This window comes from Triturus cristatus, chromosome 3_1, assembly GCF_964204655.1.
Source record: "Triturus cristatus chromosome 3_1, aTriCri1.1, whole genome shotgun sequence".
NCBI classification, from domain to species: Eukaryota; Metazoa; Chordata; class Amphibia; order Caudata; family Salamandridae; genus Triturus; species Triturus cristatus.
In genome coordinates this window covers 430,753,471-430,773,196 of record NC_140583.1, presented here as the reverse complement: position 1 = coordinate 430,773,196, position 19,726 = coordinate 430,753,471, and the positions used below count along the sequence as shown (strand labels likewise).

General features: G+C 46.0%; 1 protein-coding gene across 2 annotated transcripts in view; it reads left to right on the top strand.

The window, feature by feature from the left end:
- The window catches only part of COPS2 (COP9 signalosome subunit 2), a 289,702-nt gene that overhangs the window by 159,777 nt on the left and 110,199 nt on the right, over nt 1–19,726 (top strand). For both annotated transcript variants that reach the window (XM_085644223.1, XM_085644221.1), the window contains exons 7-9: nt 14,630–14,804; nt 19,313–19,491; nt 19,578–19,630. In XM_085644223.1, coding sequence (XP_085500349.1) covers nt 14,630–14,804; nt 19,313–19,491; nt 19,578–19,630 — 407 coding nt within the window. The remainder of the gene's footprint in view (nt 1–14,629; nt 14,805–19,312; nt 19,492–19,577; nt 19,631–19,726) is intronic.

The following is a 19,726-nucleotide window of genomic DNA, read 5'->3' as shown; positions in this document are numbered from 1 at the left end:
AGGCTCTTTTTCAGCCAGATCGCTGAGTTTAGGGTTAATCTTGGACAAAATGGTTCTCCTCCTTCCGATATTCAGGCTGGAGTTGGCGTTGCCGAGGAGAACGATAGCTCTTTGGCTCCAACCCCGAATAAGATTGGTATCAAGAGGAGTATTAGAGATATGAGATTCCTCAGCCAGATCCAAGATCCGAGTAAGGGGCCCGAGGACGTCAAGAAGGTGGTCTTGGCAGTTTTTGAGGGCTCTCTCCAGACCCTTTCTAGGGTCTTTCCCTAACTTAAATAAAAATTTGATTAGGTCGGGGTCGAGGTTAGGGGTTTGGGACACCCTGTCGTGGATGGTGGGTCTTGGACACTCAGATTTGAGGGTATTTCTGGTTTCTCTTTCCAGAGAGTTCCTCAGCCATCTCCTAATGAATTTGGAGACATGTTCTTGGGGAAACCATTTAGAGCTGTTAGGGTGAGAAATGGTTAGGGGGGAGAACATTTCCTCTCCTAAGGGGTTTAAGATAATATTATCAGAAGTGGAAGGTGATTCTCCTTCGCCAGGGTTGAGATCTAGGTCTTGATTAGGGACGTCAAGGTCTAAGACGAATTCATCGTAGGGGTTATTGAAGTCTTCTTCCTCTGAATCAGAGTTGGCAACATCCTTCCCGTCATAACGGGATGTACCGCGAGGGGTACCAGTCAAGGTTGTGCCGCTAAGGACACCAATCAAATTTGAGCCGTGAACGGCGATGTTCTCATTTGAGGCGCTAGGGCCTCCCAATAGATAAGGGGAGTTATGACCAGGGAGGTCAGATGAGGTACTACGACCTCTTATAGTAGAGTCAAGAGGATGTGCACAATGTTTAAGTTTTTTATTCTTTTTCCCATGAAGGGTAGGGTCATCATGAACAGAGGGTAGAGGCCTTTTTGAAGAGAGAACTTCTTTGAAGGTTGATAACATGCAGGAGCGCATTTCCTTCTGTAGGAAATCTTTGAAAGAGTCATTGTCATGGAGGGGAGAGCTAGCGGTAGCATCATCCGAGTCAGGATCTGACATAGTGAATATATGTAAAAAATAGAGCAAACTATTATTAGGCTTTCTCCCTTTTAATCTCCCCTCTTTTTTTTTTTTTTTTTTGAGTGGCAAAGGAAGAATTAGTTCTCTCCCCTCTTTTTTTTTTTTTTTTTTTTTATCTGGGAAAAACGATTTATGGCAAAAAATCAGATAATTTCAATAGATCTTTGCTAGATCCTTAGAAAGATGGGCTTGAAGGGTTATCGTTTGTTTGAAAAGGCAACAAGACGGTTGAGACACGATCCGTGGAAGCAACAGCTGATCGAAGCTCTCGGGCGAGATCAGCTGTTGCCAGGGAAGCGTCATGGTTAAAGGAAAGGACACGGGGAAAGGGACCGCAAACGTGCACCGTTGCCAAGGTGCATTCCTCGAAAGTATGACGCGCTCGCTCGATTGATGCGAGCGCGTCAGTAAGCCCAAAATACGAAATTAGACTGGATCAGCGCGAGCGCGAAGGGGAGCCAAAGACACTGAGAGATAGTGTTTTGAATGAAATAGGTAAGCGCGTTAAAGAAGATAGTATGGAAAATGTGTGTTAAGGCCCGTTAGAACCGGAAAAGTATGGTAAATGGGAAATAATTAGACACGTGAATATTAAGGGGATCGACAACCTTAATAGGAAGTCGATCTGGGTAATGGGGAAGGGGGGGTGAGCCCAGAATCGTTAGAGGAGCGAGGGAAGTGCTGAAGGAAAAACGATAGTTATAAGTTAATGTATCTCTTTGAAAAGACACCAGTCAAAGCAGGTTTAAGCACAAGGAAACAGTAAATCAATGAAAATGTTAACAGTAAATCCCCATTATAAATATTAAATAAATAACAAGCAATAGTACGCGAGAAGAGTAAATGCTACTTATCTGCCTGTGAGCCGCATTTAAAAGAGGCAGTCTGTTTGTGTCTCATGTCATCTGTATCCTGGGCACTACATTCTAGAACTGTTTCCTTTCTTTGTGATGTAGTGCGGCTGTCTGTGACGCATTAAAAGGATTAATGCATAATGAAGCCTCCGGTCTTGTAATGAAATCTAAGGCTAATGACCTTATCTAAGAAGGTAAACTTATCACCAATACAGCCATCGGGTATGCACTGGACGCTGCAGACACAGCAGCTCGTACAGTGAACATCCGTGTACTCTTACGCGGGCATGCTTGGTTGAGAATAACAGGCTTCAAGCCGGAGGTGCATACCTCCATCCTTAAACAACCATTCGACAAGGAGCATCTCTTAGGCCCAGCGGTTGATATCTCGCTGGAAAAGATGGAAATGGACACTCAGGTCGATAAGTCCATGGGAGTTTTACAATTACCGGCCACAGGGTGTTCCTTTCGCTGCTCCGTTTACAGAGGTGGTTCCAAAACCATATCCACCGAAAATCCCTCCTCTTCTTACAAGGGCAACAGCCAATCCCCTCTTCAAGATGTTATTTCAGAGGAGGTTTTAGAGGATATAATGGTAAGGGAAGAAGCAGAGGTAACTCCACATGCACTTCCCCCGCAAACAAACAGTGACTTCCTTCTGTTATCCCACGATCATTCCACCACTGTTGGGGGACGTCTCTCAATTTCTACCTGTCTAGAATTTAATCACCTCAGACAAGTGGGTACTACAAATTATCCAAATATTGTTACTGCCTGGAGCTTACAGGCACTTCCCCCAAATATTCTTCCAAGATCACATGCAATGTCACCAGAGTATCTTACCCTTCTAGAGCATGAGGTTCTCTCTCTCTTGGAAAAACACGCTATAGAACCAGTCCCATTATAGTACCAGGGGACCGAGGTATACTCCCTGTACTTTTTAATTCCCAAAAAGGACGGCTCTCTCAGACCTATACTAGACCTCAGAAAACTAAATCTGTACATTCAGTTGGACCACTTTCACATGGTCACACCAACAGGTGCTCCCACTCCTTCAGCAAGGTGACTTTCTGTCCACTCTGGACTTAAAGGATGCTTACTTCCATATTCCCATTCACCCTGCTGACCGAAAATATCTCAGGTTTGTGGTGGACGGCCAACATTATCAATTCAAAGTTCTCCCATAAGGAGTAACTACAGCACTCAGGGTCTTCACCAAATGCCTGGGAGTAGTCGCAGCTCATCTTAGAAGACAGCACATTCACATCTTCCCATACCTAGACGATTGGCTAATAAAAGCCAACTCGCAGCAAAGCTGCCTACGCCACACTCGAAAAACAGTCCAACTGTTTCACCACCTTGGGTTTACTGTAAACCTCACCAAATCTCATTTCCAACCATCCAACACACAAGTGTATCTAGGAGCCACAATAGATGCTCAAAAAGCTCTAGCGTGTTCCAACCCAGTCAGAATCCGCAACATGCAGACTCCAAAATCTCAGTTTCAGCCTCAACGCTCGTTACCAGCTCAAGTGTAATTGTAATTAATGTTGGCGTCTTGCATTTTAATCGTTCCTTACGCAAGACTCCAAATGCGCCCCTTACAGGAATGCTTAGCACATCAGTGGAACCAGGCTCAATGTCCGTTATCAGATCTAGAATTGGTGGATGACCGCACCCATCGCTCTGCAGTGGTGGAACATGCAAAACCTTTCCAAGGGGCGGCCATTCCTCGACCCGGTTCCACAGATAGTGCTAACAGCAGACACATCGCTCACTGGTTGGGGAGCTCATCTTCAAAAACATACCATTCAGGGCATGTGGACTCTGCAAGAAAAACAACTCCACATAAACCATCTAGAACTAGCATTGAAAGCATTTCAACTTCATCTAGTAGGCAAAGCTGTCCTAATTCGTACAGACAACATGACAGCAATGCACTACTTAAAAAAACAGTGGGGACAAACTCTCTCCTGCTCTCCCAGCTAGCCCAGAGCACCTGGAGATGGGCCATACCTTACAAAATATATCTCCTTGCAGAACACCTTCCAAGAATAAACAACCAAATTTCAGATCTGCTCAGTCGTCAACGACAACAGATCCACGAATGGGAACTCCACCCTCAGGTTCTCCTCCCATTCTTCCACATATGGGGCTTTGCGTAGATAAGATATGTTCGCCACCCACCTAAACACAAAATGCCCAAACTTCGCATCCAGGTATCCACACCCATTGTCCAAAGGCAATGCACTATGGATGAACTGGTCAGGGATATTTGCTTACGCTTTTCTGCCTCTCCCACTCATTCCATTAGTGGTTCGGACGCTCAGACAGCAGTCTCTGACACTAATCCTAATTGCTCCCACATGGGCCCGTCAACCCTGGTTCACAACCCTGTTGGAGTTATCCACAGTTCCTCACCAAAAACTGCTTCTCACTCCCAATCTTCTCACTCAGAGCCATAGAGAAATAAGACATCCAGATCCCAGTCATCTCAACCTTGCGATCTGGCACCTGAAATCTTTGAGTTTGGCTATCTTTTTTTTTTCAATTTAAAGATCTTTTATTGCAAGAACAAAATAAAAAGCATTACAGACAAAAAGAAAGTGCAGTGCAGTCTCCCACAATTTCGGCGATCTTATTACATTAGTACAGCAATTGTCAAATCGATTAACAGGGTTTACAATATAATCTCGTTTCATACTTCCCATTGTGTACAAAACATTACTAAGCTTTGTGATCATACTGATAGTGGGGGAGCATCGCTGAAAGGAATACATATCAAGCCTCTGCTTTCATTCCAAGGACACCAAATTCTGGTCCATTTGCGTGGGCATCCCTGCTCTCATATATAACCCTCTCAGCTTGCATGCACCAATCCATGTCCGATTCCCAGAGTTTGGCTATCTTAATCTTCCGCCAGACTGCATGAATATTATCAAGGAAGCTAGGCGGTCTGCCACAAGAGCATGCTATGCAGCAAAGTGGAAGCGGTTTGTAATTTACTGTAACAACAATCCAAAATATAATTTGTTATCTATTACATCTACAGCATTCCAATTTAGCGTACAGATCCATACGCTTACATCTTGCTGCATATCTGCAAAACAGACAGCATTTGTCTCTTTTTAGAGTACCTGCTATTAAAGAATTTATGGACGGTCTTAAAAGAGCCATTCCCACCAGACTAACGCCTGCTCCAGTGTGGAATCTCAACATCGTTCTTACAAGACTCATGGGTCCACCTTTTGAGCCATTGCACAATTGTGATCTACAATTTCTCACTTGAAAGGTAGCCTTCCTCATAGCCATCACATCTCTTAGAAGAGTGGGTGAGCCTCAGGCACTAACCATACAAGAGCCATTTTTGCAAATACACCAAAACAAAGTGGTTCTTAGGACCAGCCCCAAATTTTTACCTAAAGTCATTTCTGCTTTTCATATCAACCAATCTGTTGTTGCCTGTGTTCTTCCCTCAACCAGATTCGGTGGCAGAACGGGCTCTTCACACATTAGACGTAAAAAGAGCATTACTATACTACATTGAAAGAACAAAACCTTTCAGGAAAACAAAGTGACTTTTTGTTGCTTTTGCTCCACCGCATAAAGGCAATCAAATATCAAAATCGGGTATTGCAAGGTGGTTAGTTAAGTGCATTCAAATACGCTGCATTAAAGCTAAACGCACATTAACTCTTCCCCCTAGAGCGCATTTCACTAGCAAACATGGAGCCTCTATAGCATTTTTAGGAAATATACCCATAAATGACATTAGCAAAGCTGCAATATGGTCTACACCAAACGCCTTTACAAAACACTATTGCATAGATGTGTTAGCTAGACAACAAGCTAGTGTGGGCCAGGCAGTTTTACGTACACTATTTCAGACCGCTGCAAGAGCTACAGGTTAGACACCACCTTGGGAAATAACTGCTATATAGTTTATGCATAGCATGTGATCTACAGCTCACATGCCTTGAATGGAAACTGCTACTTACCACAGTATGCATCTTTTCTTGGCATGTAGAGCTGTAGAATCTCATGCACCCACCCGCCTCCCCGGTAACCTATACCTGTTGCAGTAATATCTCATTTAGATACAATATACATGGACATCTCTCTTTACTACTCTTACTAACTCCATCATCACCCTCTGAAGCAAAACAATCTAAGTATGGAGTTGATGCCCATGCGCTTTATCACCGAAAGGAGGAGTCACCTACCTCGTGACAGGAAAGATTTCTTCTAACAAAAACAGTGCAAAAATCCGGACCCATCACTAGATGGCGATCTATGCATAACATGAGATTCTACAGCTCTACATGCCAAAAACAGATGCATACTGTGGGAAGTAGCCTTTTCCTTTCACCCACCTGCGGCCAAACAAGTTGATGCCCATGCGCACTGTGACCAATGGGAGGAGTCCTATAACCTTGTGACTCGAGAATTTTCTTAGAAGAAAACCAATTTATGATCATCTGAACCCAACACAAGATGGCAGACCTATGCACAGCATGTGAATCTACAGCACTGCATGTCAAGAACAGATGCTTACAGGGTAAGTAACATAATCCTTATGCCGGAGTATAGAAATACTGTTGTAGTCAAACTCAGTCTGTATTCATAAAGCACAGACTCATACACTTTACATTTCTGAATAGATTATACTGCTCCCCAAGCTTTCTACATAGAAGAGACTCCCTCTAAACTCAGATTGTGTGAGATGTTCCAGCGGCCCAGACAGATTCTTTCATTTAGCAGAGGAGTGCCCACCTGTAAATGTTTACTGATCTGAAATTACACAAACCAATGAAAAGATACTGGACTCGCAGGTAAATTGCCCCCTCCCTTACATCAACCAAGAATCTGGCAGTGGTGCTGATACTTTTGGTGAAACCCAGACTGTTAAGATGTTGGATGAAAGGATTGCCCCCTAAACTGAAAGACTAGTTGAAAGATCCTGTGCTGAGATGGCAGAAGCATACATCGATTTGCAAGACCCAGAGCAATTTGGGGCCCACTTAGACAATACCTAGATGGCAAAGCTGAAGCTAAGGCTCCTCAATGGAAAGATGGTGGGGTGAAAGTGTGATATGTAATAATAAGCATTCCTGAAGACCTGTCATTTCTGTGACTGTATGGAACCTTATTGTACATGGTCTTGCTATGGGGGTGATAGGCAAGTTTTAAAGTAGTTCGAGGCATGTGGGCTGCTGAATTCATATCTGTGCATAGATCGCCGCCTAGTGTTGGGTCCGGATGTTTGCACGTTGTTGTCCTGGAAGAGTCTTCGAAGTATCCTTGGATAGGTGACTCCTCCCCTGGACTACAGTGCGCATGGGCATCCTCTCCATCCTCAGATTGTTTTTTTCCGCCATTGGGTTCGGATGTGCTATCTTAGCTCAAGTTAGGAAAAAATTTTGTCGAGGCCACAAGGCCTTTAGTTCGCGTCGGTACTGTTTATCGATCGGTTTTCGATACTCTCTGTTAGTTTACTAACTTTCAGCACCGACTTTGTTCGCATTTACCTGGCCATCAACTACTTCGACGATGGAATCGAGGACGCCGTTCAAAAGGTGTCCGGTATGTAATGCGAAGTACCCACACATCGACGTCCATCCGGTGTGCAACAAATGCCTTTCGCCGGACCACGACGAGTCGACATGTATGGCCTGTGCCCGGTTCCGTTCAAAGAAGACTCTGCGGAATCGTCGAGCGGCGAGGCTCGAAGCGCAGCACGCGGCACCGGCCCCAGCTGACATCTTCGACGACGCGGACGACGTCGAAGAAGTAGAAGTCTTACCCTCCAGTCCCGTTTCCGACCAAGAACCCGGATCGGACGAGGCAGACGAGTCACTCTTCCACAGAGGTGAAGACGACACCGAGGTAGGAGACGACGAGGAGGCCTTAGGGGCCGAAGAGAGTAGCTCCGATGATGAACAAGGCCTACCGGTTCAAACCGAGAATTCACCAGTGCCACAGACTATGGCTCCGGTCGAGGGATCGCCTTCGGGCCTTACCCGAGACCTATCACGCAGTCCTTCGGCCCCGCCCTCGGGCCCGGCCTCGGACGTTCAGCGGCAGCCATTACCGCTTAAGCCAGCTGGTTTCCCTTCCACGAAACCGAAACCGAAAGCTGCTCAGGTTCCTACGAAACCGAAACTGAAAGTGGCGCTAGTCGGATCGAGGCCTTCAACACCTTCGACGCCGGCGCACCGTGTCGGCGCCGACCGCACCAAGGGGGACTTCGGTGCCGAACTCGAGACGGGCGACATGGGAGTCGACAAACGGAAGAAGGCCATCGGCGCCGAAAAACCTGCTCGGTTACCGGCGTCGACGCCACCGACACCGAGGGCCGTCCCGCCTGCTACGCCTCGCAGCACTCCCTCAACGACACCGAAACCTCACGTGTCGAAGACGTCGACGGTGATCTCCGCACCTCGGCTCGATGCACCACGGGCGCAGAAGATATCTGCAGCCGCCTCGACGACCCTGGCGGGGGCCACGACCTCTAAGGCGCCCCGAGTACGGCCTGGCGCAATGCCAGGCTGCAAAACCAAGGCTGCCCTCCAGGACCAGTCGGGTTCGATCGATCCAGCGGTTTCATCGGTGCCGACCAGCATTACCTTCGGCTTGCCTCCATCCACAATCCCGAAGGCGTTTCAACTCAGGACACAGGCCACCAAAACTGCGGTTACGCCTGTCGAGCCGTCTCCGTCACGCGTCATCGACGCCGACACTGGCAGGATGATTCTCCACGACCGAAGGATAACTTCGGAACCGCCATTGGAACCTTTCAGGATCCCGCTAAAGAGGAAGCTGCCTGTGGACACAGAACCTCTCCTGTATGAACCCTTTCATTCACCCTACCAGGATCCACACCGGGCCTCCCCCACACGCTCCGACACGGATGCATTGGAGGACTACATGGGTGAACAAGTCCCCTACCATGTGGACACGGACCCTGATGACCAGCAGGACCCTGACCAAACTTGGGGCGACCCTGCAGACCCCAGTGCACCTCTTGATGCACAGGACCCACAACTATATGGGGCAAAAACGTCACCCACAGAGGATACTGCGGCGTTCAACGCTCTGATTGAACGGGCGGCGAACAACCATGATGTACAGCTTCACTCTGATATCATCGAAGATGACTTTCTAATGGACACCTTTGCATCCTCAGAAAGACATGTAAAGACTCTGCCAATGTTGAAGGGGGTCCTTAAGCCAGCCACTGACATTTTCAGGGAACCCACCAGGGCACGAGTGATAAACCCCAGGATCGATAAGAAATACAGATCAGCACCTGGGGATCCTACTTACATCAGAGGACAATTACCACTCGACTCCATCGTTGTGGCGAATGCCCGCAAGAGGGCACACTCGCAGACAACGGGTGACGCTCCTCCCCCGGACAAGGAGTCCAAGGTGCTGGAGACCTCCGGCAAGCGAGTTGCCGCACAAGCTGCAAGCATATGGCGCATAGCTAACACTCAAGCGCTCCTCGCTCGCTACGATAGGGCGCACTATGACACAATGGAGCAACTCCTTCAACACCTCCCTGACCCCTACAAAGAAGGTGCAGAAATCCTTATCAGAGAGGGACAGCTACTCACAAATGCTGCCATCAAATGTGCACTAGACGCTGCTGACACGGCTGCCAGGGCCATCAACACTAGCGTCATCCTACGACGTCACGCCTGGCTACGTATCTCAGGATTCAAGCCTGAGGTACAAAACAATATCCTTAATCAGCCCGTCAACCCCGACTTTTTGTTCGGGCCTGAGGTTGACGCCACCCTCGAGAAGATAAAAAAGGACACGGACACTGCAAAGTCCATGGGCGCCCTACAAACTCAGTCCTTTCGGAGCGGCTCCTTTCGTCGCCCCGGAAACAAGGGAGCAGGCAGAGGACAGGGGTCACAACCAACATATAACAAGGGTAATACGCAGACCACCTACGATAAGAACACCCGAGGTGGCTATCGTGGCTCCAGTACCAAGGGCAGAGGACGTGGCTACGGCAACACCAGGTCCTCCCCCAAGAACAAGCAGTGACGCCCTCTCCCTTCCTCCCGACCACATAACACCTGTCGGGGGAAGGCTACAACGGTTCCTGTCCACGTGGAACTCCATCACCACGGACAGGTGGGTCAAAGATATTATAAAATACGGTTACTGTCTGGAGTTAACTTCCACTCCACCCACAATACCACCAAGAAACCGTCCTATGTCCTCAGAGCACTTGACGCTCTTACAGCAAGAGGTAGAAAGTATGCTTCTAAAAGGCGCTATCGAGGTCGTACCCGTCCACGAGCGGGGCACGGGGGTTTACTCCCTCTACTTCTTAATTCCAAAAAAGGACGGGTCGCTCAGGCCTATATTAGACCTGAGACCCCTGAACCAGTACATTCTTTCGGAGCACTTTCACATGCTCACTCTACAGCAAGTCCTTCCGCTTCTCCAGCAGGGAGACTTCCTAGCATCACTGGACCTCAAGGATGCGTATTTTCACATACCCATCCACCCCTCACACAAAAAATACCTCAGGTTCACGGTTCAGGGGCAGCACTATCAGTTCAAAGTCCTTCCCTTCGGCGTGACAACAGCGCCCAGGGTTTTCACAAAGTGCCTAGCTACGGTGGCGGCACATTTACGGAGACAGCACATACACGTCTACCCCTACCTAGACGACTGGCTCGTTCAAGCGAGATCAGCCCAGCAATGTGCAAGCCACGTGTCCCGTACCATTCACCTTCTTCACAGTCTGGGATTCTCACTAAATTACCCAAAGTCTCATCTCCAGCCCGCACACGTACAACAGTACCTAGGTGCGACTATAGACACTCTGGCGGCCACAGCTCAGCCAAATTTAGTGAGGATCAACGGCATACAAGCGCTGATCTCCAAGTTCAGACCCAACCACTCGCTTCCAGCGCGAGTGTTTATGCAGTTGATAGGCATGATGGCCTCCTGCATCTTCATAGTCCCGCACGCGAGATTACATATGCGCCCACTTCAGGAGTGCCTAGCACGTCAGTGGAATCAGGCTCAAGGACAGTTGAAAGACCTAGTGTTGGTGAGCGGTCGGGCATACAACTCTCTGCATTGGTGGAATCCACAAAACCTTTGCAAGGGCCGACCGTTCCAAGAGCCTGTTCCACAAATAGTACTGACAGCGGACGCGTCTCTCCAGGGATGGGGAGCTCATGTACTCCACTACACAGTGCAGGGACTATGGACGACACAACAGAAGAAGATGCACATCAACCTTCTGGAACTGATGGCAATCTTCCTGGCCATGAAGGCTTTCAAAGTACATCTGTGCAACAAGGTCGTGTTGATCCGGACGGACAACATGACCGCAATGTACTACATACAGAAGCAGGGAGGGACACACTCTCCACAGTTGTCTCATCTGGCTCAGAGCATGTGGAAGTGGGCCATTCAGAGGAACATGTTCCTCATGGCGGAACACCTCCCCGGCAAGGACAACCAGATGGCGGATCTGCTCAGCAGACACAGCCACCAGATGCACGAGTGGGAGTTACACCCATCGGTACTCCAGCCGTACTTCCAGCAGTGGGGTCACCCAGAAATAGACCTATTCGCGACAAGCGAAAACGCAAAATGCCAAAGCTTCGCCGCCAGATTCCCACACCCGCAGTCGCAGGGCAATGCGATATGGATGAACTGGTCCGGCAAATTTGCGTACGCTTTTCCCCCAGCACCGTTGATACCGCTGGTGGCTCGCAAACTCCGACAACACTCCCTAACACTCGTCCTAGTTGCTCCCACGTGGGCACGCCAGCCGTGGTACACCACCTTCCTCGAACTTTCCGTGGTACCGCATCAAAGGCTGCGGATCAAACCCGCGCATTTGACGCAGAACCATGGAGAGGTTCAGCACCCAGATCCGCAACAGCTGAACCTGGCGATCTGGCTCCTGAAGTCCTAGAGTTTGGCTATCTCAATCTGCCACCTGACTGTATGGACATCATCAAGGAGGCCAGGAGACCCACTACAAGAGCTTGCTATGCAGCCAAATGGAAACGGTTCGTCATTTATTGCGGTAATAATGACATTAACCCGCTGGACGCATCCATCCACAACATCATATGTTACCTCTTACACCTATACCGATGCAATCTGGCGTACACCTCTATACGTGTCCATTTGACCGCAATATCAGCCTATATGCAAACCAGGCAGCACCTCTCTCTCTTCAGAGTGCCTGCCATCAAAGCATTCTTGGAAGGACTCAAACGAGTCATTCCACCTAGTCACCCACCGGCTCCAATGTGGAACCTCAACTTGGTCCTCACACGCCTGATGGGTCCACCCTTTGAACCTCTACACTCATGCGAGATTCAATTCCTTACCTGGAAAGTAGCCTTCCTGGTAGCGATCACTTCTCTAAGAAGAGTTAGTGAACTCCAGGCACTAACCGTTCAAGAGCCATTTATTCAGGTTCACGCCAACAGGGTCGTACTACGTACCAACCCCAAATTCATGCCCAAGGTAATATCGCAGTTCCACATGAACCAGACTATTGAACTGCCCGTTTTCTTCCAAAACCCACAAACTGTTGCAGAGAGGGCATTACATACACTAGATGTACGGAGGGCCCTCATGTACTACATCGACAGGACTAAACCCTTCAGGAAGACAAAACAACTGTTCGTTGCCTTTGCCCCACACCACAAAGGTAACGCCATCTCCAAAGCAGGGATAGCCAGATGGATAGTTAAGTGTATTCAAATCTGTTATCAAAAGGCAAAACGCACATTAACTATTCCACCACGAGCCCACTCAACACGCAAGTTGGGGGCTTCCATGGCCTTCCTAGGAAATATTCCCCTGCATGATATATGCAGAGCAGCCACATGGTCCACTACACACACATTTACAAAACACTATTGCGTAGATGTGCAGTCAAAACAGCAGGCAGCTGTAGGACAGGCTGTTCTCAAAACACTTTTTCAGACCGCTGTAGCTGGCACAGGTAGCCGCCGCCAATAGAGGGCACTGCTATGTATTCTATGCACAGATATGAATTCAGCAGCCCACATGCCTCGAACTGAATATGCTACTTACCAGTATGCATCTGTTCTTGGCATGTAGGGCTGCTGACATTCATATTGCCCTCCCTCCTCCCCGGCGCCTGTCGCAGCTGCAGCTCTCAGAATTATTGCAAGCATGGTCATCACTTTCTGTATCTACTCCATCACTGCCACAATGGCGAAAAACAATCTGAGGATGGAGAGGATGCCCATGCGCACTGTAGTCCAGGGGAGGAGTCACCTATCCAAGGATACTTCGAAGACTCTTCCAGGACAACAACGTGCAAACATCCGGACCCAACACTAGGCGGCGATCTATGCACAGATATGAATGTCAGCAGCCCTACATGCCAAGAACAGATGCATACTGGTAAGTAGCATATTCATTCCCCATCTATTTTTATACGTATGCTTAGACCCGATCTTTTGCCATTTGGCAGAAAATACTGTACTTTGATGTTTAAGATTTACATCTATGCTTCTTGTCACAGCTCGATTTATGCCTGTAGTATACATTTTGTTTGTATTTTTTTTTTTAGAAACTAATAAAAAAAACAATAGGATGTTTACCATGTTTTGTCTGCCTTTGAAGAAAGAGACAATCCATTTCAGACTGATTCGGCAAAGGCCAAGACTTTCTAGTCAGAGTAATTATGTAAAAATGGTAGTGGGCCTTTCAAAAGCTGTCACTGAATCTAGAAGCAGGAGGGCTGCAACGCAGTTTTTGACCTTAGTATATTTTAGGTCATCCTAGATGGATATCTGGGCTGATTTGTACCTCTGCACTGTATAAATCCTGAGTATTGAACAGAGAGAAAGTCATTTTCAGTGAAGTTAAAGTGCAGCGTGAAGAATAGCTCCCTCAATCAATTTTTCCAGGAAAGTGCCATTCGAAATTGGTCTATAGTTGTTCTTGGGTACCCATCTGCTAAAAGCATTCAGAATGTTTTTGAAGATGCTTGGTTGAGTTGGATCCATTGGGGACCTGAAGGTTTGCTTGTTTTGATACAATTTCAGAATTCCTTTTCTGAGAGTGAGTTGAAGGAATTAAGAGATTGTTGATGGATTGAGTCTTAGTTCCTAGTGGTCCTATCACTTGTATGTGGAATACTTTATGCTCTCTTCTTGAGGTGCCTTTCTGGTTCTTCAATGTTCGTGATAAACTGCATCACAGAAGGCTTATGATTGGGGTATCTCAGATTTAAAACACTCTGAGTCACATTTTGCAAGGATCCTTTATTCCTCTTTGATGGGCAGTGTGCATCTACTATATGAGTGGTGAAGGCTTGTTTGCTGCTCTATAAACTTTGTTATACAGAGAAGGGAGGATTTTGTCTTCCTAGTCTTTCAATTTGAGTGCGATCTTGATCTTGTTGTTGCGCCATAGTATACTTTTCCTGTGATGTTTTTAATGGAATTAGATGGAGTTTATTGTGATGTTGGAGTCCAGTGTTGGGAGGTCTCTGGTGTACAGCTACATCAGGCACACTCCTCATCTAGATCAGAATTAAACATTACTACAGAACTAGTGGGTGATAAGTGATGGCTTTCTGTTTAATATGTTAACATTCATTTGTCAAATGCAAACAGTACTCCTACGAGAGATATTTATCTGCAAATTTCATTTTCTGTTTTCCCCATTTCCAGACTGACGATGGAGAAGATGACCTTAAAAAGGGCACACAGCTTTTAGAAATTTATGCTTTGGAAATTCAGATGTACACAGCACAGAAAAACAACAAAAAACTTAAAGCACTATATGAACAGTCCTTGCACATTAAGTCTGCAATCCCTCATCCACTCATCATGGGGGTAATTAGAGGTTGGTAGTTCATTAATATATATACAGGCATTTGAATAGTTGCGAGATGTTCACCTTCCATGTTGCAGCTTCCTGAATTAAAACACGATGAACTGTACCTACCTGTGTGTTTGGCTCATCCAAAGGGGTAACTCTTGTTGTGTAATATATATACATATATATATATTTTTTTTAACAAAAAAATACAGTTGTATTTTCTCTTTGACTGGGTACAGTGCAACACAGCGGCGACAATACACAATGTATAGTTCATACTACGATTAAATCAGTCATCACAACCAGGTTCCGACAGTTGATTAGTGGATACATTCAGAGCCACTGATCTCAATGATGGGTATGGATAACATGCACAAGCTCGCCTCCCACATATGCTTATACAGTCAACCCATGTGCTGCCGAAATGTGTCAGGGATGTTCCTAAATACTCGGGCGGTTCTGTGAAGGGATTAACTCACTATATGTGTCCGATTGTGTGTTGCAGTAGAGCATATCTATAGTCCAATCATCTATGGTCGGTACTGGGCCTTAAGCCCAACGCATTGCAAATCTGCGTTTAGCAAGCAGCAGGCCTATCGCAACTCGTCTCCTTACACTTTTGTCAACTCCTATGTCATGTCCCAATAAGGCGAGAAACTGACTAGGTTCAAGGGAGAGACCCGTAATCTCATTCAAGGTGCGAAAGATCTTCCCCCAGAACTCTAGAATCCTTGGGCAATACCAAGCTATGTGCAAGAAGCCAGCCTCTTGTTCGGCACAATGGTGACATACCGCCGAATCACGTAGTCCGTACCGGCAGAGCCTCTCAGGTGTGTAATACATTCTATTGATATATTTAAAATGGATTAATCGGTGTCTACCATTTAGAGAGATGTGTCTTGTCACTTCGTATAATACTTTCAGCTTTTGTCATCTATACCTAGGTCTAGGTCTTAGTGTCAGTCATGGCGAGCTTTCATTAAGCGTGGTCTCCTAGATTCCTGTGCAAGGTTATACATTTAGGTAACCAGCTTAGCGGAAGTGGTGAAAGTGTTGGTATCTCCAGTGGCTCCTGCATATCTTCACTCAGGAGGTCGCATAATGCGTGTTGGGCTTTGAAGTATTGATATTGGGTGAGAGTCAAAAGTTCACGTCTCTCCTCTAAAATGCCCTCCCATGTATGTACTACCCAGTGGTGAAAGAAATCGCTCATCTTAGATAGACCTAGAGTCTGCAATTTTTGGGAGACATCCCTTTCTCTCCCCATCGGAAACCAAGAACACCATTCTAGTGAAGTCAGTGGGGAGTATATCAAAGCTCCTGCATATCTTTCCAGTAAATTTCGCTACACATGTACTGTTGAGTTGAAAGAATCCAGAATACAAAGTCGTCCAAACTTGGCCCTAAAGAGCACCTGAGGGAGAGTATCCGGGTCAGCAGCTTCTCTCTCAGTGTGCAGATGCGTAATTCCTGTGGGTCATGTATCCAGGAATGTGCTTGTGAGCCCTGTGCTGCTTTATAGTACAACTCGAGATCCAGTGCATTTAGCCCGCCCATAGTGTATGGCAAGGTAAGAGTATCTGATTTAACCCTTGGCTGCTTACTGTCCCTGGCCAATTTACTCATCAGTGAACAGAGAGTGTCTAATATTTGGCGCAGAAGTCGCATCAGGATATTCTGAAAGAGGAACAAAAATCTGGGGAGGACTATTATCTTCATAAGTGAGATGTCTGATCAATGAGAAGGGTAATCTGATCCATTGGCCAATATCCTCTTTGAGCTTGTAAGTTACTTTCTCATAGTTGTCTGATAGTACTATTCCGGGTTCTGTATGAATTTGTATTCCTAAATACCGTACTGAATCCCTAGTCCACTGTAATGGGAAGTCTAATTTCACTGGAGTTATGGATGGAAATAGGGGGAAAAGTATAGATATCGCACAATTAACCCTGAGGCCTGTTAGCTGGCCAAATGGACAACCTCAGTGAGCACAGGGGTGAGATGCTTCTCGGACATAAAGCAGCGTGTCATATGTCGAGACAATTAAGCGATAACTTGGGAATCCCTGCCCCCTATGTCCATAGTACTCCCTGGAGGCACAGGCTAAGGGCTCTGCCACCAGTGCATAAAGAAGGGGACAGTGGGAACCACAGTTGTTTCCCCCTCGAGATCACAATAGGGGAGGTGGCAATATTGCCCAGTCTTATCCTGACCACTGGGGCTGTGTATAAAACTGTGACTAACTGGAGATACACCTTGCCAATCCCGATGTGGCGAAGCACCACCTTCATAAATATTCACTCTACAGAGTTAAGAGCCTTTTCGGCATCTAAAAAGACTGCTGCAGCTCTGACATCTGGGTTCACTCTTTGGATGGTCCCAGAACTCAGGCTCAGAACAAAGCCAGCCTGCTCTGGGCGGACCACCAATGAGTCTAAGGGGGAAAGTCGATTAGCTAATGTTTTGGCAAAGAGCTTCGTATCTACATTCAGTAGGGATAAGGGTATGTAAGAAGAGCAATTATCCAGGGGTTTTCCAGGTTTCAGGAGTGTAACGATTAATGCTTCTCTCATAGATGGGGGCATAAGAAAGGCTTTAACCATTTCCTTGCACAGAGTGACTAGGTGAGGTATAAGCAATTCCTGAAAAGCTTTATAGAAGGCCACCGTAGGGCCGTTTATTCGAAGTGCGCCCCCACCCGCATTGCCTTAAGTGCTGTACAATTTCTCTAGGATTAAGTGGGAAAAAAGGTGTTCTCTGTGCGGATTTGTAAGCCATGTCATTTGGATATGTTCCAAGTACTCTTTAATTGCTTCATCGTCTGGGGATATCTATGAACTATATAGCTCAGCGTAATATCTACCAAACCTCTCTGCAATTAAGCTCGCATCATGTAACGGGCGGCCGTCTTCATCCTTCAGTTCAATAATTGTACCTGCCTCTCTTCAGGCTGCAGCAACGCTGCCAGAGTAGCTCTGTGGCGCTCTCCCTCACCATAAACCTGAGCGAGAGAGTATTTGCTGAGGTGCTTAACCTCACTTAACCGTGTTGTGGTACTCCTTCAGTGCCTTTTTGATATCCTCATGGAGTTTAGTGTTGCCTGAGTGTTAATGGGCTCGCACTAGTTGCTCTTTCTTCCTTTCTAATCTTGATAATGTGTCTCTTATGGCGCGTAACACTCCTGTATGCTTTGAAAATGTCATACCTCTAATTAACACCTTAAAGACCTACCAAACGGTGGCAAAACTAGTTACCGAGCCTATGTTGTCCTTAAAGAACCCCTTTATAGATGATGCCATGTCAGCCTTACAGACAGGGTACATTAAGGAGTATGGTGGAAATCTCCAAATAAATGGTGCAAATTTCCTGGTAGGTAGTTAGATGTCCAGCAAAACCAGATAATCCGAATTATGTCATGGGAGGGGGTCACCGGTGATAACCCAGGAGAATAGACTCCTAGATATCAGACAGAAATCTATTTGGGTGTGAATATCGTAAGCGGCAGAGGAGTGTGTGAACCCTGTGGTGCCGGTGGAATGCTATCTACAAAGGTCTAGCAAGCATAATTGGTTTGGTATTTCTGCTGTTGCACTTGCAGCTTCAGATGGGCATCGAGGAGGACGCCTAAAGCGATTGCAGGCAGGGTCCAAAACGCAATTGAAGTCCCCTCCCCAAGATCATTAATATTTAGGGAAGTAAACGATGTAAAAAATATAGTGTTCAAGAAATAACCGCAAGTCAGTACTTAACTTTAGGATTTGGAGACACTTGGTACTCTGCCACTTCACAATAAGACTAGTGCTTTGTGTAAAAGCTTGGGTAAATCATTCTGAATTGGCCTTTTCTGAGTGAACTAAACATTGTTTTCTATTTTAGTGCTGTCTGTGGTCTACCTAGAGCACTACAATGTTGTACCACCTGTGGAAATTGCACCTTTACATATTTAAAGTGTATTCTCGTTCTTTGCTGGTAGTAAATACAATACACTAATTCTCCAGTATTCTATTTTAGACAATGTACAAAAAACAAATCTTAAAATGGTCTCAATGCCATTTCTTGGGTTTGCACTTTGACACTCAACCATGTACAGGGAAAATCTGCACACAGATAAAGGGCTACGGAAACAAATGAGTAGGAAGCACAAGCATATTACATTCGGTGACGTAAGCCTGTGATAAAAATATGTTTGATTCTGTTTCTAGATTAAATATTCCAATTTGGAAGAAAGAGTACCATTAAGTAGAATAGTTCAATTATCAGCAGCAACAGTAATCTTTCAAGTCAGAATATCCACTTTATACTTATTGTAAATGTTTTTTTTCTCCTCTTAACTTATTGCTGTTGTACACTTTGAGGCCTGTGTATAAGTATTGATCTCAAAATGTACACAGAGATGTTGAAAACAAATTTTCTTTATCGTGGTAGACTTTAATGTCCAGGGTTGGTTGAAAATATTTTACTTAAAATTGTCCAACTGAATTCCAAGTAAAGAAATGTTGTCTGCAATTGATGTTGTACCTTTCTTTCATCAGAATGTGGAGGTAAAATGCACTTAAGAGAAGGAGAATTTGAAAAGGCACACACTGATTTCTTTGAAGCCTTTAAGAACTACGATGAGTCGGGAAGTCCCAGACGAACTACTTGCTTGAAATATTTGGTCCTAGCAAATATGTTGATGAAGTCTGGAATAAATCCATTTGACTCTCAGGAGGTAGAACTATTACCTAAAATTGCTGCTTTTTATACAAGTCCTTGTTTATTCATTCTTGTAGAACTAAAATGTATTTTATTGTTTAGGCTAAGCCGTACAAAAATGATCCAGAGATTCTAGCGATGACAAATTTAGTAAGGTAAGAATGTTAGTTTCTCATAATAACTAATTCTTGGTAAAGTGCACATTTGTGCACTACTTTATAGCTCACATTCCACCTCTCTCAATATATCCT